Source organism: Thalassophryne amazonica, chromosome 14 (genome assembly GCF_902500255.1).
Source record: "Thalassophryne amazonica chromosome 14, fThaAma1.1, whole genome shotgun sequence".
Lineage (NCBI taxonomy): Eukaryota > Metazoa > Chordata > Actinopteri > Batrachoidiformes > Batrachoididae > Thalassophryne > Thalassophryne amazonica.
In genome coordinates this window covers 76,575,155-76,602,101 of record NC_047116.1, presented here as the reverse complement: position 1 = coordinate 76,602,101, position 26,947 = coordinate 76,575,155, and the positions used below count along the sequence as shown (strand labels likewise).

The 26,947-nt window shown below is 40.4% G+C and overlaps 1 protein-coding gene across 2 annotated transcripts in view; it reads left to right on the top strand.

Annotated features, from left to right (window-relative positions):
• Positions 1-26,947, top strand: part of kalrna (kalirin RhoGEF kinase a) — a 609,141-nt gene that overhangs the window by 38,355 nt on the left and 543,839 nt on the right. For both annotated transcript variants that reach the window (XM_034186645.1, XM_034186644.1), the window contains exon 2: positions 14,105-14,179. In XM_034186645.1, coding sequence (XP_034042536.1) covers positions 14,105-14,179 — 75 coding nt within the window. The remainder of the gene's footprint in view (positions 1-14,104; positions 14,180-26,947) is intronic.

Genomic DNA, 26,947 nt, shown 5'->3' with positions numbered 1-26,947 from the left:
TATTTTTTTCCCTCTGCTTGGTCTAAAAAAGTAACCGGACTGCCACAATTTTTTTAATGGAGTTATTCTATCGGTATTAATGTTATTTATAAATCAAAACCATAAGTCAGTATGACTTTATTTTTCAAGACCTCCGCCTGACCGGAGCATTGTAATTGATAGAGAGCTGATCTTATGGCTGCTCTCAGGGTGCCTCTGTGCTGGGATTGTTGTAGTAAACAAGAGCTTCCAGCAGGGGCAGAATGTTGAAAGAAAAAAGTGTGGTCTCATTGTTTGGGTCTGTTGTTACTTATAATATTGCTATATTATTAAATTTGTTTTACTAGTAGTTGTAAATGTGCCAGAGGTAATATTGGAATGTATCGGTTATCTGTAACTTCCGATACATTTTTGGGTGGTTTGTTGTTTTATCTTTATTGAAGATCATTTTTTTGTTATCTGATTATCTGTTCTTGAAGTTAATTTTTGGGTTATCTGTGCCCACCACTGATTAATACACACAAGATAAATCCTAGGTATATATTTCATAAACTACATGTCACATTACAAATATTCAGTGGTGGGCACAGCTAACCCAAAAGTTAGCTTCGATAACTGTTAATCCGCAAACTGAAAAGTTAACTTTGTAAAGATAAACTGATAAATCCCTAAAAAAAATTAGCAGAAGTTACAGATAAAAGCTAAACCGATAACTTTCAGTATTGACTTCAGCACACTGGTAGCTACTGACACAACGAGTCAGCGGCTTCTCTTTCAGATCAGCCTTCTCTCAGCAAAAGAGACCTGGTGACCAGAGACAGAAAAAAGCGGACAGAAAAAAAGATAATTTATCTTTACACCATACAGACCTGCCGGCATATCACTGGGGTCATTCACAGGCAGACAGTTTTGACTTTAAACAAACTAATTCCGGATACGTTATTGAAATAACGTCACCTCTGTCGTTTTACAAAGTGAAAATATCAGCTGTATGTTTTAGTTTTAAAGTAATTCACTAATTTGAAGGTTTTAGCGTTTACAGACACACATGCCACAGTGCATTATGGGAAAATTAGTTTCCTATCATCATTGGTGGTTGGTCAGTATAACACACGTTACTGAAATGATCGAAAGTGATATTGTGAGGAAATTAAATCTTGCAGACGATGACCATGAAGGATTTCAAGTTTTTGGAGGCGTACAATTTTTTATCAGTCGTCACGTGAGGGAATGCCATTATCAGCCTGCTGCTGCAGACGTTGATGTCTGTCTGAGTTGTTTCTGCTGCCTGAGCACGTCTCTGTGGGCTGAGTGGAGTAGCAGGGTGTCCTTTGAAGTTGAGGAACTTTTTAAATGTGGTCCAAAAAAGACAATCCCGCACAGTCCGGTGTGCGGATCGTGTGTCAGGCTGCAGGTCACCTGTGTTTACAGCTGTACTCATTAAATGTAGTTCTGCACATGCAGAACTGCATCCATAACAGTTTGAGAGTATATATGTGTGTGTGTGTGTTGTGTGTGTGTGTGTGTGTGTGTGTGTGTGTGTGTGTGTGTGTGTGGTGTGTGTGTGTGTGTGTGTGTGTGTGTGTGTGTGTGTGTGTGTGTGTGTGTAATGTATGTATTCATACATCTATACATTTTAACAACCTGAAAGCCACCAGACCAGCTAGAACCAAATCATGGGTTCTTGGACAATCACCTCTGTGTTTCTTCTTGCTGGTTTTATTTATTCCGTGGCTTACAGTCAGTTTGACAGCGGTGAGTCCAACTTTACACTTTGTGTTTGTCCGTTTGTCTGAAAAATCAGTCTTTTTAAACTGTGTTTGATTTCAAAAGAATGAACTGAAAATCAGATCGTTGTTAGTTTGCTGCCCTCATAATAACTTCAGTCACAGCTTATCGCCTAAAAATGTGGAGCTGCACAGAGAAAACCAAAGGAAAAAAAAATACAGAAGGGGATGTTTGTTTTTAATGTGATGAGCTTGAACACAGGGTGAGTTCATGCAAACCCATCTTTCACCTGTACTGGACACAATTCTGAGCCAAACCACATCTGAACATGAGACTAAATGCTTGCAAAGTCAAAATCTTTAAAACGGATTGCCATCCACCTGGATGTGTTGTGTTTTTATGCACGACGCTGATCTGTCAGTGGAGTGCACACAGTCTTGCAGAAGAATTGTCTTCTTACCGGTGTGGCCCCGCCCAGCATGTGACATCATCGCAGTTCATTACAGTGTTGCCACACATTCGCTAAAACTGTTGCTGAATCATTTAACAAAAAGAATTTTCAGTTTTCAAATTCTTTTTTTTTTACAAATGAAAAAAATACATATTTACAAATACAGATTTGTTTGTAGCCAACACACACACACACACACACACACACACACACGTTCTAATTAATTTACTAATTAACTGATTTTCCCATCATGCATTGTGGTGTATGCCTGTAAACGCAGAAACCTTCACAATTAGTGCATTGCTTTAAAACTGAAACATATAGCTGATATTTTTACTTTGTAAAACGGCAGAAGTGACGCTATTTCAATAACTTGTCCGTAATTAGTTTGTTTAAAATTTTAACCATAAGTCAAAACCACCTACCTGTGCATGGCTCCAGTGATAGCCTGCAATTCTGTATGGTGTGAAAATAAATAATCCTTTTTTCCTCCTCCTCTTCCTTTCTCTGTGGTAGTCAGCCCTCTTCTGTCTGCAGAGGATTGAGCGCTGCCACTTGTAGTGGTCTGTCTTCTGCAAAACATGTAACAGGCAGGTGCTAAAATCTATGATTTCAGACATTACAATGTTTTTAACTGTTAGGTCTTACTCACTACACCACCAAAAAAGTTAGCGGAGTGAAAATTATTGGACCTAGATTTTTCGGAAGCTAATTGGTCTGCTGATGATTTTCAAAGTTATCTGAAAAGCTAATCTGCTAATGAAAACGTTAGCTTCAATAATTAGCGGTTAGCGGATTAGTGGAATGTGCCCACCCCTGCACATATTTCATATAAGATCAATGTATAACAAATAATAAATATAGTACAAATGCATTGTATTTTTGCTGTTTATTTTCTTATTTTTGAAGGGGATTCATTGCATTTTTATTTTTATTTTTTTTTTTGTAGGGACTTGTGCATCATGAACTCAGTTGCAGATGTCATGTCCCCTGCAGAGTACACATTGTTCTCTGCAAAGGGGTATTTGACCATTCGTAACACCAATGTATTTTGGTCTGGCAACTTCTCTGACCAGATAATTGAGCAGTTCCTAATGAGAATGCTGAAAGCTAGTGGAGGGATGACCCATGGTAGAGGGATAACAGACAGCACAGTGACTTAATGGGTGCATGCAATGCCTTACTGTGTTCCTGTGTGGAATGCTTTGGAGACTTTCACTGGTGTGCACACTGCTACTTCTGAACAACACAAAGACCTTCGTCCATCCACTCAGTTTGCAGACAGGAAAGATTATGATGTCTTGAAGCACACCCACCATTTGCAGGCTATCATGTTGATCACCTAGTGTCTATTTCCAATGGTGGTGTAGTTGACAAATCGATCAACTGTAGCATCTAAAATACCAGGGAAGCAGTTCACAAGGATCACACTGCATCGCAGTGATAAAGTCAAAACTATGGAGACAGGATCAGTATTAAGATCAGGGGGCAAAACACAGTGGTGATCCACCACTCTTTTCTTCATTGGGATCACTTGTGTTCTTAGAAGTTCTGACATGGAGCAGTTCCTGTCCTATTGAGCTGGTTCCTCAGCATCCATCCTTGTTTCAGATGGAACCCAACAAGAGTTCCTTGGGTACTCTCCTAAAATCATTTGCCCCTGTTCAACCCAACAGTCCACTGACTCCTAATTTGTCATCGATGGGGAGCATCTCTTACAGTCAGTAGTCTGTCCAAGACCAGCAACCTATGGATGTGCGTGCCAGTATTATGTTACCTTGTCCTCAAGCACTATGGTGCTGGCACTACTACTGTGTTTGATGGCTATAGAACCGTCTTGACCAGGGCAGCAGAGCAAATGCACAGAGCAAAGAAGTCAGCATCAAGTGATATCCTCTTTGATGAGAACATGCAAACCACTACTACTCAGGCAGCATTCCTGGCAAATAACCACAACAAGCAGCATCTGATACAGATGCTCAGTAGCATGCTGACTCAAGTAGGCATACTTGTGAAGCAAGCAGAAGCCGATGCAGATGATGCCTTCATTGTGTCAACTGCTCTGTCCCTGTCTGAGTCTGGCAAACCTGTTGTTGTGGCGGCACTGATACTGACCTGCTCCTAATGCTTGTGACTCTAGCAAACCAGACATGTATACGTTATGCTACAAGAACCCACAACACTCTACAAAGTTCAAGACATTTAAAGAAACACTGGTGACACAAGTAAATATCTGATTTTGTTGCATTCCATAACTGGATGCGACACTGTGTCTGCGCTGCATCACCAAGGAAAACGCAAGGCATTCAATCTGGTGCACAACAATAATGAGTATGACTTACTCGAACAGATTCATCAACAGGAGAGTACTCATCAGCAAGTACAAGAACCAGGTGAAAGCTTTCTTCTTAAATTTTATGCTGCATTCCGGTTGTGAATCATTTGACCTGTTTTGTTACATTGCCTACAACAAAGCAATCAGCAGAACGTCACTTTCCTCAAACTTTCAGCTGGCTACACTGCCAGCTGAAAGACAAGTGCTGCAGCCAAGCAACATTCCTAAGGTCACACCTCCCAATTCAAGAATGGATGGGAAGGTCCTTGCAGCCAACAGCTCGGGGATGGGAGACTGGAGGACATCCTGACTCCAGTTGAGACTGATCGACCCATTGCCCCCAACACTCTGCTCAACATGACCTCCTGTGGCTGCTGAGCAGATGGCTGTAGATTGTCATGTGGGTTGCAGGAAGATGGGAGTCATGCTCTGCCCTGTGTTCAAAGTGCACAGATCAAACATGCAACAACACAGCTCTAGTACCCCTCCAGATGGATGTTGAGGGAGATTCTGAGAATCAACTCCAGTTTTCTGGAGTATGATGTGATGATGATGATGATGATGATGAAAGAAATTGACTGAGACAAAGCATGTTCCACGTTGTAAATATGTTTAAAACTGACATTTGTAATTGTTTTGATATAATTATCTGAAGTATGTACCTATAAGAATGTTACAGTTGGGTTCTACAGTATTATTGCCATTATAGTGCAGGAGTTAATATAATTTCTTTGTTTAAATGCATATGGTTTTTATTGAATCCATAAAGTGTTGAAATTGGATTCCTTGCCACAAAAAACAAACAAACATATTTTTAGACGCATTATTTGCATCTCTATTGTTGTGTGGGCCGTCCGAAGAGGAGGTACTGCTGGTCCAACACCAGAGGGAGCCCTGCCTGAAGGCGGGCTTCAGGCACTAGAGGGCGCAGTCACCGCAGAGGAGCTCCAGGAGCCCGGAGCTGACAGCTGTCACCACTCATCAATCATCATCACCATAAAAGCCTGGAGGAGACACCACATCTCTGCCGAGACATCGTCTTACCAACTGGTAAAACTCTCAGCCGTTTTGTTGCTATACAATTGTTCTGAATATTCTGCAGGCGTACCTGTTGGCGACTTCGCAGCTGGAGGCTGGGTTTGTGGAGGAGATGACGCTCTTTGCTCCTCGGATAAGTAGTCACTCAGGCACTGCATGTATATTGTTCCCATGTCGGAGGTGGAGATTCTCCCACAAAAGGAACGGACCTGAGTTGCTGATTGTTCTGCTGGGTGTGCACACACCCACTTGATCTGTTTTTGCTTTCTGCCAGCAGTACCCGGTCTGACAGCTGAAGGCGGTGGCCACCTGGAGACTCAGGACTTGGCGGCTCTGGTGACTCTTGGGTGTCCGCTGGCAGGGGAAATCGTGTGGGTCCCGACTCTTCTCTGGACAGGTGTCTCCTATCCTCGAGCCTGCCCACACGACACCGACTGTGTAATTGACTGTTGTTCAAAACCGTATCTGTATACCGTTGTGCATTTTTTCACAACATTAAATTGTTACCTTTTTGCATTTCCATTGTCCGTTCATTTACACCCCTGTTGTGGGTCCGTGTCATCACACGTTTCACAACATCTATGATGTTTAGGAGTCTGAAATGTGAGAAAATCTCAAACTGGTGGCCATCTTGGACACCATCTTTAATTGTGCAAAAGGATTCTTTGGGACTTTTAGGATGTTATTTCTGACAGTTTTCTGAACAACATTCTGAAATTGTTCAGAATGTGTTCATGTTATGTTATGTGTTCAGAATGTGTGAATGTTATGAATTGTTCCATGTTGAACCCTAATGCTGCTGGACTATAAAAAGTCATTGTTAAATCATCTGTTAAAGTCATGGAACCCAAGTCATCTGTTAAAGTGGTTAACATATGGAATAAATGTCCTGATAACGTCAAATTATCTGGTACCTTAGTTGGCTTTAAAAGGCTCTATAAGAACAGTATAATTACTTGTTATAATCTGATGAACTACACAGTAAAATCACCAGTGTTAAATTAAGACTGACAGTGTTAGTTTTCCCTAGTGATTTTACTGTGTAGGTTTATTGATTTTTGTTATTGCTTTTGGGGATTGTTTACTATTGTTTGTCTGGTTGTGTTTGGAATTTTTTTGTTTGTTTATTGATAAATTTATAATGTGTGTGCTTGGCATTTGCTGTTGTGAGTATGTACATGTATGTATATTGTGTGTGTGTGTATATATATATATATATATATATATATGTATATATATATATATATATACATATAATACATTTTACTTTTATGGTAAAAAGGGGTGGGCGGTTATAAGCTTTTTCTTCTGCCCACACCGTTTCGGTCACACAGGTTCGCTGTTGAATTGTCTTGTTTATGAGTTTTTTGTTATTGTTGGGTCTGTGTGCCGAATAAATTCATTGATACAATTAATTCAGTCATTGAAATCCAACACACTCTGAAAAAGTTAAGAATTTTGGGGTGAAGTGTGTTGTCTCCTCTCTGTACATCCTATGTAAATCTGAGCCATCCCTTTCGAAAGAAAACTCAGAAGCTTTGTTATCAGACATAGCAGTGTTTGTTTCCCTCTGTCTGTCAGCCATCGGGATGTTTCTGCTTTTCCTAAAATGTACATCACATGCCAAGAAAAGCAGAGTAAGACGTTTTATGGAAATGCACCTGCTAACTCACTGAGCAAGAGGGATAACTAGCAATAAAGTACATCAGCAACCACAAATTATGACCATGTGCACGGATAGACTTCTAATCATGAGTACTTTGATGTTGTGTTGCTAACCGGGATGTTAATTGATGTGTGGCATGTCCTTTAAGGGATTTTGTCCACCCTTATTTGGGCAAGTTACAGACATTTGCCGCAATGTTATCCATAGATTCAGACAGATCCGTGCACTTATGCAGAGCATGCATGTCCGCATTAAAATCCTTTGCTCCCTGTGGCATTCCACATGAGGAACTTGCAGGATACCCAGCATGCATTCGCCAAACAATGTAACAAATATCTGTTGTTGATTGGCTGAGTACACCTGACTGGTGTGTGTAAAGCAGAGTAAATGGAAAACCTGTAGTACTATGGGTCCGAAGAACTAGGACTGAGAAACACTGATATCAGTAACACTGGTCTGACATGCTCAATTTGATCTTTTTCTTCAATTATTACTGTTCAGTCTGTCACATGAGACTTTTCTCATGAAAATCATTGCAGAGAAAAGCATGTCCTAAGGCTGTGGGACACATATTTCAATTCCTCTTCAGCTCCTATGTCCACAATACCATTTTGGCATTTGCTTCCATCTGTTAAGGAAATGCAGACAATATACAGCTTGAAATATCAGCAACAAGAACATTATTAGTTTAACAGATGTTACAGCAAGCTGTGCAGCACTTATCACATCAGTCTTTATGGTGACCCCACATCCACCCGCTCTACACCAGCTGGCATCTGAAGCAGCGGAGTTGCAAGAGTCTTATTTGAGCAACAGCTGCTTTCACTTTTATACTGTTCTACTTCATGCACATGTTCATGTTAATGCACACCACCGTCCTGCTCATCTCCAGGAGCGTTATTCCCTGTTAAGGGCCCCTTCACACATAGTACAAATAAGTACAAATCAGGGCGAATCACAGCGAACAGCTCGTATGAGCAAACCACGAAAACATTGAGCCGACGGGCAGGCCTGGATGATTCCACTGCAACGGTTTTGTGCACATGACGGTGTCGTGCACAACCATGCACGAAACTGTTGCAGCAGAAACAGTGCCAGCAGCTGGAGCATGTGTAACCACATCGCGTAGCTGCCGTGAACAAAGAAACACAAAAACAAAGAAAAATACATGCCACCCACGGGAGTCAAACCTGCAATTTATAAAAGCGCTGATTACCAGATGGAAACTTTACCACTGCGCTACAATCACTGTCTTATAACAGGAGTGTGAAATGGCTAAAATCAAGAGATAAATGTATGTTTTAAAAAACTGAAAAAAGTGCCGTGATAACTGACCAAACGGCATTTGTTATGGCGTATTTCTGCTGATACGTGGCTGAAAGTGGAGTATTTGTCGCACTTTTGGCTTGTCATATAGACCTGTGGCATGCCGCTTACAGGACACGCTTGTCCTGTCAGAAAGGCGTGACATTCAGATCACCTGCTGCGTGTCCACATGAACTGATGGTCCCTTTCACCTGGGACAGCCTGTCGAGTGTGCGTGTGTGTTCTCCAGCCCGTCGCAAAGCGATATATGTTTTTATGTATTGCATCAGCCATAGACAGGATGGGACGAATCTTCACTATATTTTGCAGGTGGAAGAAAGCAGTCTTCATAATGTCTGTAATGTGGTCAAAGGACAATGTAGGATCAAAAATTACCCCAAGGTTCCTCACTTTGTCAGTGTGATGTATGACACACATCATTTTATTTAAAGCAGCAATTTGTTTTGAAGTTATTAATTCCGACCAGACTCTGTCTTGCAGAGAGCCGCACAGCGTTTGGAGCTGTGCCAACGGAACGAGGATGATTCTCGTTTCTTGACTGCAACAAGAGTCCCAGTTAGTGACTTTAATCCACACAAAAGTGACTCACGATTGACATATTTTAATGGCTTTTAGAGGGGTTAAGAAGTGGACTTGCTTCTTCTGAAGAGCACCGAATCAAAGAACCAATGAGCCAGCAGATCAAAGCATTGCTTCATTGGTTCACACTTCAAAGTGGAGTTGTGCTGCAGAAGCAGTTGATTACAGACCAGCTGCAGGGTCTGCAATCAACGTAGAAATGATCATTTTCCCAACAAACACACTCAAAACAGCGGCTGCTCTGAAGGACTGATAAGGGAATCATAAAGCAAAAAGACAATTGATATCGGTGGATCGAATCATTTCTTAACAATACCCGAAAAGAGCTGGTTCTTGATACCCAACCCTACACGACAATACTTTCACAAAGGCAGCGGATGATGCAGATTTTGCACCTTTGCTCACTGACCATGAGTCACCTTCATCAGTAAGTTGGAAAAAAAGACCCATTTTAACCCAAATGTTGAAGACTGCGTTATGTATGTGGTAATAATAATATTACTATCAGTTATTCTTAAATTGAACAGTTGCATCATTGAGATGATGTCAGAGGTACATACTCTGGCACTGTAGCTATCACACTGATGTCCAGCTGGGCCATGCCCCAGGTCACCTAGATGCAAGTCAGGCTACACATGGTAAAGCATGCTATGTTTGGGTATGGCAGAGAAAACTCACACTGTTCAAAAGAAATGGACGTTAGGGGTCAGACAAACACGGTATGAATGACCTAGTGTTAGTACACCTTCAGACTGTTGTTGATTGTTCACCGAAATGCATTTGTGAAAGAGGATTTAGTGTCACTCGTTCTGATTTAGTTTTCTTATTATATTGTGGTATGTTCTTGGGATATTGTTCTCTACAGAGAGAGAGAGAGAGAGACAGAGAGGAAGTGAATGATAGAACAGAAACATCATTTAGAGTGGTTTTGTAACATGACACGTGGAAGACCAGTTGAACTGATAAAGAGAGGAAAGATGGACTACATTTACAAGATCACAATGATCAGATAACAGAATAAATCAGGTAATGTCAATAATCAGATGTGTGTATATGCACTTCAGTAATCCAGTAATTGAAAAAACAGGTTTGCATGGTTCAATCATATAGTTGGACTTCTTTCCAAGTTTGTGATCTGAAAATAGTGGGGCGGCTTAGCTGATCAATTGTGCACTTTCCCTTAAAAGCATGAAACTTGGCACATGGTTACAGTAATACAAAACAATGAATTTTAGTCCAGAGCCCACTGGAAATTGCACCCCGTGTGGTGGCCATCTTAGATTTCAAAATGACCACTATTGCGGATCTGTTTTGTTGAATATCTCTGTAATTAGTTGAGATATTGAGACAGTTGAAATTCCAAAACCCACATTATAAAGGTCTAGGAATCCAATGGTGACATAAAATGTTTGAAATATGTGGCTTTCATCTTGAAATCTAAGCTGGTTGCCATCCATAAGCTATTTTGCTCAATAGGTAATAGAGAAGGTCTGTTCTCACATTTGATACTACCAAATATTGATCAGGACACACCCTGACGTATTGCAAGAATTCCAGACGGGCATGTTCAAAGTGCAGAAGACAAACCACATATTTTCCTCTATTGCCATGGGCCACAGGCACATGAGCAGAACTGAGTTTGAGATGGTCCAAGCACATCACCATGACAACAAAGTTCAAATGTTGCATCATGACCAAACTGAAAGCATACAGAAGTCCCTCGACAAGATGTCAGGTCACTTGTGTCCGTTTTCGAGGAGCTTGGTAATCCATTTTTTTAAGAAAACTGACATTTTGGTCCTCGACACAAAGAAGATTGCAAGCTCATCAGTTGCTCACTGTGTGCAAAATGTCCAGAAGGTGGTATGGAGGCTTTGGAATCATTTGTCCAAGAAAGGCTCATTGAGCGTAAAAAAGCCTCTCAATGATACCCTCTCCTGCAACAAGTTTCCATTGTTCAGCAAAGACAAACAGAAAGTAGCCTCTTAAAGAATGATGTACAGTTGTTTTTCCGCCATTACATTGCTTGTCAGAGGTGGGAGTGAAACCTTAATGATTTTTTTCAGTCATAAAAATCAGCCTTACCCTCCATCCTTGTCCCAGGCAAGGAAATGATACCGCCAAGTACACAAGCTCCAGAGGTTACATGTGTAATACTTGATGGGGCAGCAGTTGTTCAAATTCTAAATCCTGGAACAGCAAAGACCTTTGGAGAATATGCCAAAGAGGTATTCATTCCATTTATTCTCTCACAGTACAAATCTGCAACCCAACTTGACCTAGTGTGGGACCACTACCTGTCTGGAAGTCTGAAGAAAGTGACCTGAGAAAGACGTGAAAGGGAGTTCGGAGATGTGTGGGTGCCTCAGTTTCAGTTCCTGGACAATGGCAGAATTCTCTTCGTGTCAACGAAAATAAGACAGAACTTTTCAGTTTCCTCTCCACTGAAATAATCAAATCAGTTGAAAATCAGAGCAAGAAGTTAGTCACACTGGAAAGTGAAGTTTTAGTTGCTCCACCACGCATGCAGCCCAAGTCACTTGCTCCATGCAGCCAAGAAGAGGCAGAAGGCCGCATGTTCCTCCATGCTGATGCGGCACACAGAGGGAATGACAGGATCCTCATTAGAACCGTTGATACAGATGTTGTCATACTCATTGTGGTTAGCCTTTGGAACAGGGAAGAGCTTGCGATTCATCTCTGCACATGACATAGTTACTGCTCTCAGCCCTGAGAAGTGTAAACTCCTCCATGTTTCATGCACTGACAGGATGCGACACTGGCAGCATTTTCTGGACGTGGTAACCGAACTGCATGGACTGTATGGGAGACGTTCCCAGAGCTCACAAATGTGCCATCTGAAGTAAAACATGATATACCAGAGTCCTGTATGAGCACCATTGCAAGAGTCGTCATTCTGATGTATGATCACACAGATACCTGCAATGACATTAATACAGCACGAAGGAGACTGTTTGCAAAGAAAGGCAGACCTCTGGAATCAATTCCACCAACACGCCATGCTCTGGTGCAGTATGTTAGACATTCAGTGTACCAAAGATCTGTATTCTGGTGTCAGGTAAAACAAGCGCCACCTCAGCTCTCATGTTCAAGTGAGTGGGGTTGGGAAAAGACATCTGAAGGTCAGTTCAAACTGAATTGGACAACACTTCCTGAAGCTGCAAAGATCTACAATGAACTTATCTGGTGTGGATGGACAAAATTATGCACTTGTCAGTGCAGGTGTAAGAATTCTGCTCTTAGATGCACATCACTATGTTCTTGTGATATGGAACGCCACAGCGACTAGAAAAGCCAAGAGATGATTAGCTGTGCTTTTCAGCCAAATGCTTGTGATGTCGTCTTGATGGGTCATTCCTCCCCATGGCGTGTGTCGACCTGTTGACTGATGATACGGTTCTATGGTTATAGATTTGGATGGTGCCTATCTTTGAATATGAGATAGCTGCCACATATTCAGTGTCACTATTGGATTCCAAGAACCCAAAATGTGGGTATAGATGTTTCAACTGTCTCAGTATCTCTACTAGTTACGGAGATATTGAGCAGAATAGTCTGTGGATAGTGGCCATCTTGAATTTCCAGATGGCAGCCACAGATTTCAAACATTTCATGTCGCCACTGGATTCCTAGATCCTTAAACTGTGGGTATAGGAATTTCAACTGTCTCGATATCTCAGCTAGTTATGGAGATATTCAACAAAACTGATCCACAATGGTAGCCATTATGAAATCTAAGATGCCCGCCATACGGGGTGCAATTTCTGTTGGCCTCTGGACTAAAAATCTTTGTATTGTATTGCTCTAACCATGTTCAAAGTTTCCTGTTCTTAAGTGAATGTGCACAATCAACCTCTTTTTGGAGCTAAGCCGCCCCATAAAATGTTATTTTGAAAACTTTCTATCAAAATTTCCTGTCAGTTACATCACTCATTATGGCATCCCACCAGTCAGGGCTGTCCTTGTATTTTAAAAATCATACAGTCTCCTGTTTTCTGTCGGATGGAGTTGTTTTTTTTTGTTTGTTTGTTTTTTTACTTCATTGCTGTATCTTATGGAGAAAAACAACAGAACAGATTCTCTGAGCACTTCTCATCCAGACACAAAACAAACAAATCACCATTATGTTTTATCTGCATGCAGTGCACGTTGTGCCAATTTGTCACACATATGATGCAAAGACACACAGTGAGTTTCCCAAACGCGTCTTTTGTGCCGAGGTAAATGGCAGAAAACTCTTTTTCCATAGTTGCTCACACAGGATGAACATAACCTGGGGTAATTTCTTCTGCCCCTCTAAAATTCAGTGATTGGGTTGAAAGAAGTGCGTTACAATGGGACACAAAGATGCCACAGTGGGCCAGAATTGCATATGTCAGCAGCGGGTACAATACGAACTGTGCCTGGCAACACGGCAGCAAGCTCCTGAGCCAGAGTTCGGGTGGAGATCAGGTGTGGATATCCATATCAGACAAAATCTTTGGTGTGGGTTCAGATGGTGATCAGATATGATCCGTGCATCTGTGCTTGCGGCCTTTGTGACGAGACAAGATGATTTTGATATATGAAAGGATATTTTTACACATGTGCAGACATAAAACAAACAAAAGAAAACATATTAACAATATACACACACTACATAAAATGAAGTAGTTAAAATCCCAAATGTGTTTATTGGATTTTTCATAATCCAATAATAGCTTTAATTTGATAAAGCCTATTATTATGCTATTTGCATGAAAACTTTAATAATCCAGTAACTTTAATAATGTTTTTATTACTGTACATGTAAACATGCTCATTGTTCTCGACACAGTTACTTGTTGCACTGATACAAGTTTTTGTATCTGTCGTGATGAAAAAAACCTTGCAGCCTTGAATAAAAAGATTTCAGATTTCCAGGAACTTCAGAATGTAAAATAATTTGTGGTGTTTATTTTCTCTGCTGACTTCCAGTTTTTTCATCTGTCCTCATTTCCAGGGTGCTTTAGGACTGATGGCATCAAGGCGTCTGATGTTCTTCCTGTGTTAAAAGAGAAAGTTGCCTTTGTTTCGGGTAAGTGGGAATCAGTCTTGTAGGCACAACAATAACAACAACAACAACAACAACAAAAAGTCTAATTCAAAAAGACAAATCATGGTCTTTGAGCAGATTATTTCAAAAGTAAAATGGAACATCAGTTTCTGGACAGTATGCTATTACTCCACTAATATTGTGGTGCTTGATTTTATTTATTTATTTATTTTGCTGCAGCAGTTGAACATAACTGAGGGAATTTATTATGCCCCTCTAAAATGTGGTTTAAAGAAGTATGCCACAGTGGGATGCACAGATGTTACAGTGGGCCAGAAGTGCATATGAAGTGCAAATGCCACAGGCCAAAAAAATCCAAACCATGTGTTTCGTCAAGATTTTGGCATTGTTTGCCAGTGGAAAAACTATTTTCCACAGTTTTTTCCACAAGCGGGATATTATTTAAGTGTAGACAGCACATCTAAATTTAAGCAATAATAAATGGCATTTTTATTAACTTTTATCAACCTAATTCAGAAAGAATAACCTGTAATTATATTTTGAAACAAATTGAGTTACAAAACGTGTCAGTCCAAAATGTTTTTAGAACCTTTTAGAACCTCAAAAATTTGATGAAGAGGAACTCAACCCTTTTATTTCCTGTTAATTATGTAATTTTTTATGTTTATTTACTGTCATAACCCTCTGGGGTCCGAGGGTTTTTTTTTGGACAGTTCACTCTCCTGGCATAAATGTTTTATTATTGCTGTTAAAAGCTCACCCTGCATCCCACAGTCAAGTGGTATGTCTCTTTTTTTCAGGACAACATGTACTTTCAGAATATATGTGCTATAATGGTGTTTTCTAAGTGTAATAAAGGTTTACAATCAGAAATATGAAAAGAAAGAATAAAGCGGAAAATAATAAAACATTTATTCAAAACACACAGCAAACTATAATAGACAACCATTTTGACACTTTATAAAGTTAGTTTGGGGTCAAATGATGACGTCTCGTTGCGCTGCGAGTTTGGCTGCCAGGTGTTGCCAGTTGCTCCCCCTCACTCTAAACTTTAAATAGCCTAATTTTCTGCCTCTCATCCAGTCTGTTTTATGAACACAGTACACACGTCGCTGCCATTGGAAGTAGTGAGCTTTTTTGCTGTCTGTTCTTTCCTTCTTTGACCGCGAGATGCACGCGCCTGCACGAACCGTCCTTTAAAGCAAATGTGGAGATGTCTGGAGTTCAACTTGATGTTGACATGTCCTGGACTTATGTCCTTTTTTAACTGTGATAAGAGAGTTTGAGGAGAGAAAGGAATTAACTGCCTGCAGACAATTTATTTTCTTCTTTTCTCCTTTGACTGCGAGGTGCGCGCGCGAACGAACCTTCAAGCGAATGTGGAGATGTCTGGATTTCTGTTTGATGTTAACATGTCCTGTCTCAGGACTTATGTCCTTTTTTGTCCTTTTTTTAACTGTGATGTGAGAGTTTGAGCAGAGAACAGAGAAAGGAACTAATGCCTGGAGCCACACTTTTTTTTCTTTTAATTGTTCACATGTGCGCGCGTGAACGAACGTCCATGAGTGGACTAGAGATGTCCGGACTTTTTACTGGATATTTCTGGCAATCATTCTGCTTTTTTTTTTTTCCTTCAGCATGTAGTTTTTACTGCATTAAGTACACGGTATAACAACAGTGTGTGATTTATACTGCGGGAACAATGGAACAGAGCAGGAATCATAAATTGGCTTCGAGTCACGTCGGGTAACGCCTCTTTGCCCCGAATTACGCCTCTTTGCCCCGACTTGCGCTGGAACCACTTCCTTTCTGCGCCGAGCACAGGACACCAAAAAAATTAAACAGGTTTAATTTTTCGCACGCCCGACTTGCTTCCTCCTTTGTGCCCTCGCGCTGTTGTGGCGCTGAGCTGCATCGTCTTGGCACTGAGTTGCTTCCACGTGGCGTCCTCATAATGACGCACGGCGCAACTGGGAGCAACCGGGAGCACCCCCAGTGTGAAAGGGGCTTTATTCAACAATATACCCTGGCCAAGTAGTGAATCATTTCTCTCAGTGACACTCTTTGGTCAACCACGTGAGGTTGTATCAGACCCTCTTACGCTGATCTCCTTCATTCATATGTGCAACGTTGCGCTTTCCCGCATGGAGCCAGCAGCCAGAGGGATATTCAGACAGCATTCACATGCCAAAGAGTAACACATTTTTTCTACAAACGATCTTTAGTCTACCATGTGAGACTGCTCTGCCCTACAACTGGATATTGGAAAACCATGTGGTAGTGAACCAATTCCGATTGGACACTCACATTGCGCACATCATCACACAGCTTCTGTGAGGAGTACAAAAATGGTGGACAGCTGGCTCGAACATCCGTGGAGTTAACTTTTCAGCAAAAAAAGTAAGGTTCTATCTCATATCATTAAAAAGTTATTTAGAATTTAGTAAAACTTGTACTCAGCCGTTGTATATGACGGCGTCGGCCCCAGAGGGTTAATATATTTATAAATTGTTTAGGCTGTTGTTATCATATACAGTAGTGTTCAGAATAATAGTAGTGCTATGTGACTAAAAAGATTAATCCAGGTTTTGAATATATTTCTTATTGTTACATGAGAAACAAGGTACCAGTAGATTCAGTGGATTCCCACAAATCCAACAAGACCAAGCATTCATGATATGCACACTCTTAAGGCTATGAAATTGGGCTATTAGTAAAAAAAAAAGTAGAAAAAGGGGCGTTCACAATAATAGTAGCATCTGCTGTTGATGCTACAAACTCAAAACTGTTATGTTCAAACTGCTTTTTTAGCAATCCTGTGAATCACTAAACTAGTATTTAGTTGTATAACCACAGTTTTTCATGATTTCTTCACATCTGCGAGGCATTAATTTTTTGGTTTGGAACCAAGATTTTGCTCGTTTACTAGTGTGCTTGGGGTCATTGTCTTGTTGAAACACCCATTTCAAGGGCATGTCCTCTTCAGCATAAGGCAACATGACCTCTTCAAGTATTCTGACATATCCAAACTGATCCATGATAACTGGTATGTGATATATAGGCCCAACACCATAGTAGGAGAAACATGTCCATATCATGATGCTTGCACCACCATGCTTCACTGTCTTCACTGTGAACTGTGGCTTGAATTCAGAGTTTGGGGGTCTCACAAACTGTCTGCGGCCCTTGGACCCAAAAGAACAATTTTACTCTCATCAGTCCACAAAATATTCCTCCATTTCTCTTTAGGCCAGTTGATGTGTTCTTTGGCAAATTGTAACCTCTTCTGCACATGTCTTTTATTTAACAGAGGGACTTTGGGGGATTCTTGCAAAAAATTAGCTTCACACAGGCGTCTTCTAACTGTCACAGCACTTACAGGTAACTCCAGACTGTCTTTGATCATCCTGGAGCTGATCAATGGGTGAGCCTTTGCTATTCTGGTTACTCTTCTATCAATTTTGATTGTTGTTTTCCGTTTTCTTCCACGCGTCTCTGTTTTTTTTTTTTTGTGTCCATTTTAAAGCATTGGAGATCATTGTAGATGAACAGCCTATAATTTTTTGCACCTGCATATAAGTTTTCTCCTCTCCAGTCAACTTTTTAATCAAACTACCCTGTTCTTCTGAACAATGTCTTGAACGTCCCATTTTCCTCAGGCTTTCAAAGAGAAAAGCATGTTCAACAGGTGCTGGCTTCATCCTTACATAGGGGACCTGATTCACACCTGTTTGTTCCACAAAACTGACGAACTCACTGACTGAATGCCACACTACTATTATTGTGAACACCCCCTTTTCTACTTTTTTTTACTAATAGCCCAATTTCATAGCCTTAAGAGTGTGCATATCATGAATGCTTGGTCTTGTTGGATTTGTGAGAATCTACTGAATGTACTGGTACCTTGTTTCCCATGTAACAATAAGAAATATACTAAAAACCTGGATTAATCTTTTAGTCACATAGCACTACTGTTATTCTGAACACTACTATACACACTATTATTATTATTTTATTATTTTATTATACTTTTATTTTGTCATTTTATTTTTAAATGGATGACAATGGAAATAAGTGTTTTCACTTTCTTGTATCATCCATGTATTTTTAACTATTGCCAATTATATGCACTTACACTCACACTTTTAATATAATCGTGATTTACCCCCTGCTGGAAAGGTGTGTGAGTCCAAAATGTAATTAGCAATGTTAGCTAATATTCGTAACGTCTCCATAACTCAAGGAACACGTCACCAATTGTCCAGTTAAGGTTATTACTGTAAATCCAAAATACACTGTACTAATTGTGTGTTGTGCAGCAACCTACTATGACCCTATATGTAAAGTACTCAAAATCATTTACATACATTTTGCTTGGTGCTTTCAGAGAGTCGTGGAGTTGGAGACCAATCAAGTCCCACATAATATACATTGACGAGGCTGGCTTCAGCTTGGCCAAAAAATGTAGGCGGGGCAGAAACATCAATGGTATAAGAGCCGCGGTTGCTGTGCCAGGCCAGAGAGGAGCCAACATCACCATGTGTGCAGCAATATCTAACAATGGTGTGCTCCTGCATAAAAGTCAAATTGGCCCCTACACACCGAACGCCTTCTCCACTTTTTAGAAGAGTTGTATGATAGACTGGTACCTGAGGGGGAAAGGGAACAGGTGAGTTGAGGAGTAACTTGCTAACATATGTGATCACCTGGGACAATGTGGCATTCCACCATGCACATGCAGTCACAGCTTGGTTTGATCCTCAACCCAATAGAGGAGTTTTTTTCAGCCTGGAGGTGGAAAGTATTCGATCACCATCCACATGACCAAATGTTCCTCTTGGATGCAATGGCTGCTGCATACCAGGACGTCACAGCTGACAAGTGCCAGGGCTGGATAAGGCATGCAAAAAGATACTTCCTAAGATGCTTGGCCAGAGAAGACATCAGGTGTGATGTCGATGAAAATATGTGGCCCAATGCTGACGACCGAGCAGATTAGCTTTTTTCTTCCTCTTTTACAGGGATTTCTTCTGCTTCTTTTTCTTTTTGTGTATTTGACAATACAGTAATGCATGACAGCTAAATGCTGTTTTTTTTCTCTGTTTACTGCAAGTCATTTCATATGCAGTACATTAAAGTGTTTACTGCAAATCCTGTCATTCTGCAAAGCTACTCTGACATGGGTCATTCACTTTTTGTGCTGAGTTTATACAAAAAGGAACAAATGCCCAACAAATGAAAAATGAAGAACATCATCACAAACATTAATTTACACGTATGATCAATACGATAATCTGCTGATTGTAAACGAAAAAGGAAAAAAGTAGATTTGACATATGCAAAGTGATTCAGTTTGTGTTATTCCATCAGCTGTCAGTTTTTTTTATGACACTGTGCTGTGACTGACTAAATGTTTCTGCTGGTAGATGTGTGTCAGTGCTTTTTAGATTTGGTGATTTGGTGGGTTTTTACCCAAGGCCAACATATGGCCATCGGGTATTGCGAAGACCTGGCTTCCGTCCGTCCGTCCGTAGCATACGTCCATTTCTATTACTGCCACAGTCTTCAAATTCACAGGGAACATTCTTGGGACACAGATTTGGACAAGGTCGAAGATGGCTAACCTAGAGGTATTTATAATGTCACATTCTGTACCTAATTTTATGGCATGATCTCACGGACGTTAGCACATGAGCGTGGTGATGTTACTTCCTGCTATCGCTAGGTGCTAACTTCGCTTTGTTTTTGGCTAGAAAGGTGTTATATAGAAATAAATACTTCTCAGAGTTCTTTCCAGAATTTTTATTATAGGTGCTGTTGGCAGTTATCACCCGAGGCGGTACGCGTTGCGAGTCATTTGGGCTGGTTTTAGATGCATTGAAAGCAAGAATAATAGACTAAAAATGACACTTATGTTGTGATATCAAAGTTTTTTTTTGCATGTTTCTGTCTAAGTTAATAAAAAGTAACATTAAAAATTTTTAAAACATTAATATTTGATGGACATAACATTTGCTCTCTTTTTCAAAAATGACACACTGTACCTTTAATCCAGTAAGACGTAAGTTTTTCTGTCATGCAGACAGTTTAGTTGTTTTTTTTCCCCCCAACATTTTTAAGTGGGATTGCATACTTTTTTTGTAAACAATATTTTACAAATATTTGTCTTGTCTTACAAATATTGATTGTCAAATCAGAATCAAATTTATTGCCAATGCCAAGTAAGTTCTCACGTACAAGTAATCTGATCTGGTGTCATTGGTGCATAAACAACAATAAGAAGAAGAAAACAAAAAACACTGGAAGAAGTAAAGAAGGAAATCTGCTTTTTAAAGATGAAACCCTGGATGAAAAACTTTCTGAATCAGTTTTTCACACTTTACTGTTTCACTGAGGCTGTGTGGTGAAGATGATTGTGTATTAAAATTGCTTTGCTGCTTTTTACAGCGTGTAGCGCCTTAGTCCGATTCCTCCTCCTCTCTTGTGAGGGAACGAGCGACTAGTCACTCACACCATCTTTGCAGCTTATTTGAGCAATCTTTGGAAACATGAAGGCTTTCAACTGTAAAATAAAGCCTTAATTTCTGAATATATCAGGAGCTACGCAGGCAGAAGGAGCTGTTTTAATTGGATACTTTGACAGAGTTTTTGTTCATTCACTGAGAGACACTGTGCTCTGCACTCTGAGCTGCAGCACTGTTGCTCTGCTCGGCTCATTGCCGGCGGGGGGCGTGAGCAGGAAGCAAGCCCGTTCAGCACAAACACAGCCTGGCTGGATTAGAAAACTCCCCATCCCTACCTGAGAGCAGGGCACACTATAACAGTGCTGTGATAAGAGTAATGGCGCAATGCTGTTGTTCCATTGTCTGGGGAGAACCCTGCTTCTAAAATTGAAAACGTTGTGTTTATAAGCTGATAACACCTCTGGAAGGATTTAAAAAACATTTAGAGAATGTTAGGGCCCCTTCACACATAGTACAAATGTGGTTGACTTGCACATGAATTGCGCATGAAGCAGAAATTGTATGCAATACGTGTAAAATCGCAGCTGCTTCCAACGCCTCGTACACCTGTTGCTACAAATATAACCCTCAGCTGAAAGACAGAGTGTGCGCTGTGAGAGCCCATTGAACCCTCTTGCGGCAGGTGTCGGCCAAATTCCAGCTGACACACAAAACATCTAACACCGCTCGCTTGGCACTTAGAAAATGTGTGACCATTCACACTGTTAGCATGACAACAGTCAGCAGACGATCACTGTCGAGCTGGATGTGAAATTTGTCTGTGTCCCCACGAGTGTGGCTTTGCAAACAAACACAGAGACGCGTTGGTGTGTGCGCTGAGCTAAGAGGGTATGTGTCCACCCACAGTAGCGGCTGTGAAAATCTGTGGTTCTGTACCTTCCAGCTGGAGAAAACATACTGTTTGGACGGACATGAACTAACAACTGCCCACTGTGACGCATGTGTCTTCTTGCTGTCATCACATGGACAACTGCCAGAACGCTCGCCACGCCTCGGCCCGTGCTAACTGCCAGAACGCTCGTAGCACAGGCCAAGGCGGAGGATTAGCAGCAGTCTTCCATTCCAGCTTATTAATTAATCAAAAACCCAGACAGAGCTTTAATTCATTTGAAAGCTTGACTCTTAGTCTTGTCCATCCAAATTGGAAGTCCCAAAAAACAGTTTTATTTGTTATCTATCGTCCTCCTGGTCGTTACTGTGAGTTTCTCTGTGAATTTTCAGAACTTTTGTCTGACTTAGTGCTTAGCTCAGATAAGATAATTATAGTGGGCGATTTTAACATCCACACAGATGCTGAGAATGACAGCCTCAACACTGCATTTAATCTATTATTAGACTCAATTGGCTTTGCTCAAAATGTAAATGAGTCCACCCACCACTTTAATCATATCTTAGATCTTGTTCTGACTTATGGTATGGAAATTGAAGACTTAACAGTATTCCTGAAAACTCCCTTCTGTCTGATCATTTCTTAATAACATTTACATTTACTCTGATGGACTACCCAGCAGTGGGGAATAAGTTTCATTACACTAGAAGTCTTTCAGAAAGCGCTGTAACTAGGTTTAAGGATATGTTTCCTTCTTTATGTGCCCTAATGCCATATACCAACACAGTGCAGAGTAGCTACCTAAACTCTGTAAGTGAGATAGAGTATCTCGTCAATAGTTTTACATCCTCATTGAAGACAACTTTGGATGCTGTAGCTCCTCTGAAAAAGAGAGCTTTAAATCAGAAATGCCTGACTCCGTGGTATAACTCACAAACTCGCAGCTTAAAGCAGATAACCCGTAAGTTGGAGAGGAAATGGCGTCTCACTAATTTAGAAGATCTTCACTTAGCCTGGAAAAAGAGTATGTTGCTCTATAAAAAGCCCTCCGTAAAACTAGGACATCTTACTACTCATCACTATTTGAAGAAAATAAGAACAACCCCAGGTTTCTTTTCAGCACTGTAGCCAGGCTGACAAAGAGTCAGCTCTATTGAGCCGAGTATTCCTTTAACTTTAACTAGTAATGACTTCATGACTTTCTTTGCTAATAAAATTTTAACTATTAGAGAAAAAATTACTCATAACCATCCCAAAGACGTATCGTTATCTTTGACTGCTTTCAGTGATGCCGGTATTTGGTTAGACTCTTTCTCTCAGATTGTTCTGTCTGAGTTATTTTCATTAGTTACTTCTCCAAACCATCAACATGTCTATTAGACCCCATTCCTACCAGGTTGCTCAAGGAAGCCCTACCATTATTTAATGCTTCGATCTTAAATATGATCAATCTATCTTTATTAGTTGGCTATGTACCACAGGCTTTAAGGTGGCAGTAATTAAACCATTACTTAAAAAGCCATCACTTGGCCCAGCTATCTTAGCTAATTATAGGCCAATCTCCAACCTTCCTTTTCTCTCAAAAATTCTTGAAAGGGTAGTTGTTAAACAGCTAACTGATCATCTGCAGAGGAATGGTCTATTTGAAGAGTTTCAGTCAGGTTTTAGAATTCATCATAGTACAGAAACAGCATTAGTGAAGGTTACAAATTATCTTATGGCCTCAGACAGTAGACTCATCTCTGTGCTTGTTCTGTTAGACCTCAGTGCTGCTTTGATACTGTTGACCATAAAATTTTATTACAGAGATTAGAGCATGCCATAGGTATTAAAGGCACTGCGCTGCGGTGGTTTGAATCATATTTATCTAATAGATTACAATTTGTTCATGTAAATGGGGAATCTTCTTCACAGACTAAGGTTAATTATGGAGTTCCACAAGGTGCTGTGCTAGGACCAATTTTATTCACTTTATACATGCTTCCCTTAGGCAGTATTATTAGACGGCATTGCTTAAATTTTCATTGTTACGCAGATGATACCCAGCTTTATCTATCCATGAAGCCAGAGGACACACACCAATTAGCTAAACTGCAGGATTGTCTTACAGACAAGGACATGGATGACCTCTAATTTCCTGCTTTTAAACTCAGATAAAACTGAAGTTATTGTACTTGGCCCCACAAATCTTAGAAACATGGTGTCTAACCAGATCCTTACTCTGGATGGCATTACCCTGACCTCTAGTAATACTGTGAGAAATCTTGGAGTCATTTTTGATCAGGATATGTCATTCAAAGCGCATATTAAATATGTAAGACTGCTTTTTTGCATTTACGCAATATCTCTAAAATTAGAAAGGTCTTGTCTCAGAGTGATGCTGAAAAACTAATTCATGCATTTATTTCCTCTAGGCTGGACTATTGTAATTCATTATTATCAGGTTGTCCTAAAAGTTCCCTGAAAAGCCTTCAGTTAATTCAAAATGCTGCAGCTAGAGTACTGACGGGGACTAGAAGGAGAGAGCATATCTCACCCATATTGGCCTCTCTTCATTGGCTTCCTGTTAATTCTAGAATAGAATTTAAAATTCTTCTTCTTACTTATAAGGTTTTGAATAGTCAGGTCCCTTCTTATCTTAGGGACCTCATAGTACCATATCACCCCAATAGAGCGCTTCGCTCTCAGACTGCAGGCTTACTTGTAGTTCCTAGGGTTTGTAAGAGTAGAATGGGAGGCAGAGCCTTCAGCTTTCGGCTCCTCTCCTGTGGAACCAGCTCCCAATTCGGATCAGGGAGACAGACACCCTCTCTACTTTTAAGATTAGGCTTAAAACTTTCCTTTTTGCTAAAGCTTATAGTTAGGGCTGGATCGAGTGACCCTGAACCATCCCTTAGTTATGCTGCTATAGACTTAGACTGCTGGGGGGTTCCCATAATGCATTGAGTGTTTCTTTCTTTTTGCTCTGTATGCACCACTCTGCATTTATCATTAGTGATTGATCTCTGCTCCCCTCCACAGCATGTCTTTTTCCCGGTTCTCTCCCTCAGCCCCAACCAGTCCCAGCAGAAGACTGCCCCTCCCTGAGCCTGGTTCTGCTGGAGGTTTCTTCCTGTTAAAAGGGAGTTTTTCCTTCCCACTGTTGCCAAGTGCTTGCTCACAGGGGGTCGTTTTGACCGTTGGGGTTTTTCCGTAATTATTGTATGGCTTTGCCTTACAATATAAAGCGCCTTGGGGCAACTGTTTGTTGTGATTTGGCGCTATATAAATAAAATTGATTTGATTTGATTTGACATGGACATACATAAAAACATATACGCTGTACACACAGCGTGCACATTGACAGGCTACCCCAGGTGAAACGGGCAGTCGGATCATAACACGCAGCGGGAGATCTGAATGTCACATCACTCACATGAGCTCTGTTCCACATGATGCGGTGTCTGCCCTGCGGCACACCGTCCACAAGGCACGTGTCGCACAGGACACGTGCGCGGGGCCGGCTGGACATGCCGCCTGCAGATGTGGACATAAGAACACCCTGCTTCTCATTCATGTCATTTCATGACTGTATGCCTGTGACCATGGGTCATCTACAGAGCAACATACGGATCATACTTGTATTGCCTGCTTGATAAGAGGGATTCAGTAAAATGTGAGCTTTTGGAAAGTACAGGTTCGAATCCTGTGGGTGGCATCTATCTATCTATCTATATATCTATCTATCTATCTATCTATCTATCTATCTATCTATCTACTATCTATACTATCTATCTATCTATCTATCTATCTATCTATCTATCTATCTATCTATCTATCTATCTATCTACTATCTCTCTATCTCTCTCTCTCTCTCTCTCTCCTCTCTCTCTCTCTCTCTCTCTCTATATATATTATGGCAGCAGCTGCATAGTGTGGTTACACATCACACAGTGTCTTCCTGCGTGCACAAAAGTGTCACAGCATATATTTATTTATTTTTATTTATTTATTCACAGCAGCTAGGGCGACACCATCGCACCGGGATCGTGCACGCCTGTCCGTCAGCTTGATGTTTTCGTGGTTCGCTCGTACGAAGCTGTTCTGCCATGAGTCACCCAGATTTGTACTTATTCGTACAACACCAATTCCAATACATACATGTCAACCCCTTTTGAGAATCCACCTGTATAACCAAGTGAGAAAATCCATAAAATCAACACAAAATCCTATAACCTCCAAATTGCAGCCAAAATCTTTTATTACAGTACACACAAACGTATAGCGGTTTCACATAACTGGGTTTTTTGTCCACATATTATGAGTTGCCACAATGAAATTAAAGTCAGGATCATTAGTATTTCCTCCACAGTTGAATTTCAAACAATAGAGATCTACTATTCATGCGTCAAGCTGAATTTATAGAACTGAATGTGTCAAATTTTTTTTTTTTTTTTTACAGAAACAAGAACTGTGTGTCACTAGTGGAAATACATTAATAAAATGAAAAAATAAATCGAATATAATGAACAAAATAAAAACATACCTCAGAACTTCATCAAGTGTATCGAAAATCGCCTCGCCAGTGCCAGTGTTGCAGACTGGCATGTCGATGATCCTTGACTTCGCCCCTGTGTTTATTAGGGATGGGTATCGATAAGATTTTAATCGATATCGATACCATTATCGATTCCGCTTATTCGATCCGATTCCTTATCGATTTCCTTATCGATACCTCTTGTGAATTTTTTTTGTGTACTAAAAGTAGGCTTTACAGGTTTTCTATGACAGCAGGTCATAGAGCTTTTTCTTATCCTGCACCTGCTCTGTGGAACGGTCTTCCTGCGACTGTGAGACAGTCGGAGTCCGTGGACATTTTAAGTTGAGACTTAAAGCCTATTTTATTCTCTTTCTTATGAATAGCTTTAATTTTTATCTGTTTTATTCTTTTATTTCTGTTTTTAATTAGTATTTGAATTTTTTAATTTTTCTTTATTTATTTAAAAAATTTTATGTTGAACTGTGTGAGGCACCTTGAGATGGATGTTGTTGTGATTTGGCGCTTTATAAGCTGATTAAATTGAAATTGAAGAACATTTTATTGAGTCTTAAAGTAAATAAATATGAAACTAGTCACTGGATCCTTAAACTCTGGACATAATAAACTCTACATGGTGGATCCTTGATCTCTGGACATAAATAGAAGTAAACAAAATCTGTAGTTTTTGTCAAAACCATTTCCTTTCAGACATTACTGGCATGAATGTCTTTCCATATGTCTGAGCTGAGCTCTTGCAGCTGCTGTGCTGCACGTCAGGATGTAATTTATAAAGAATACAACACATCTCATTTTGGGATGAATTGGAAGGATGTGGATTGTAGTTTTCTTGTCTGTCATACGTTTGTAAGAGGTGTCATTTTATTTAAAGCGGCGATTTCATTTTCAAGCTATTAATT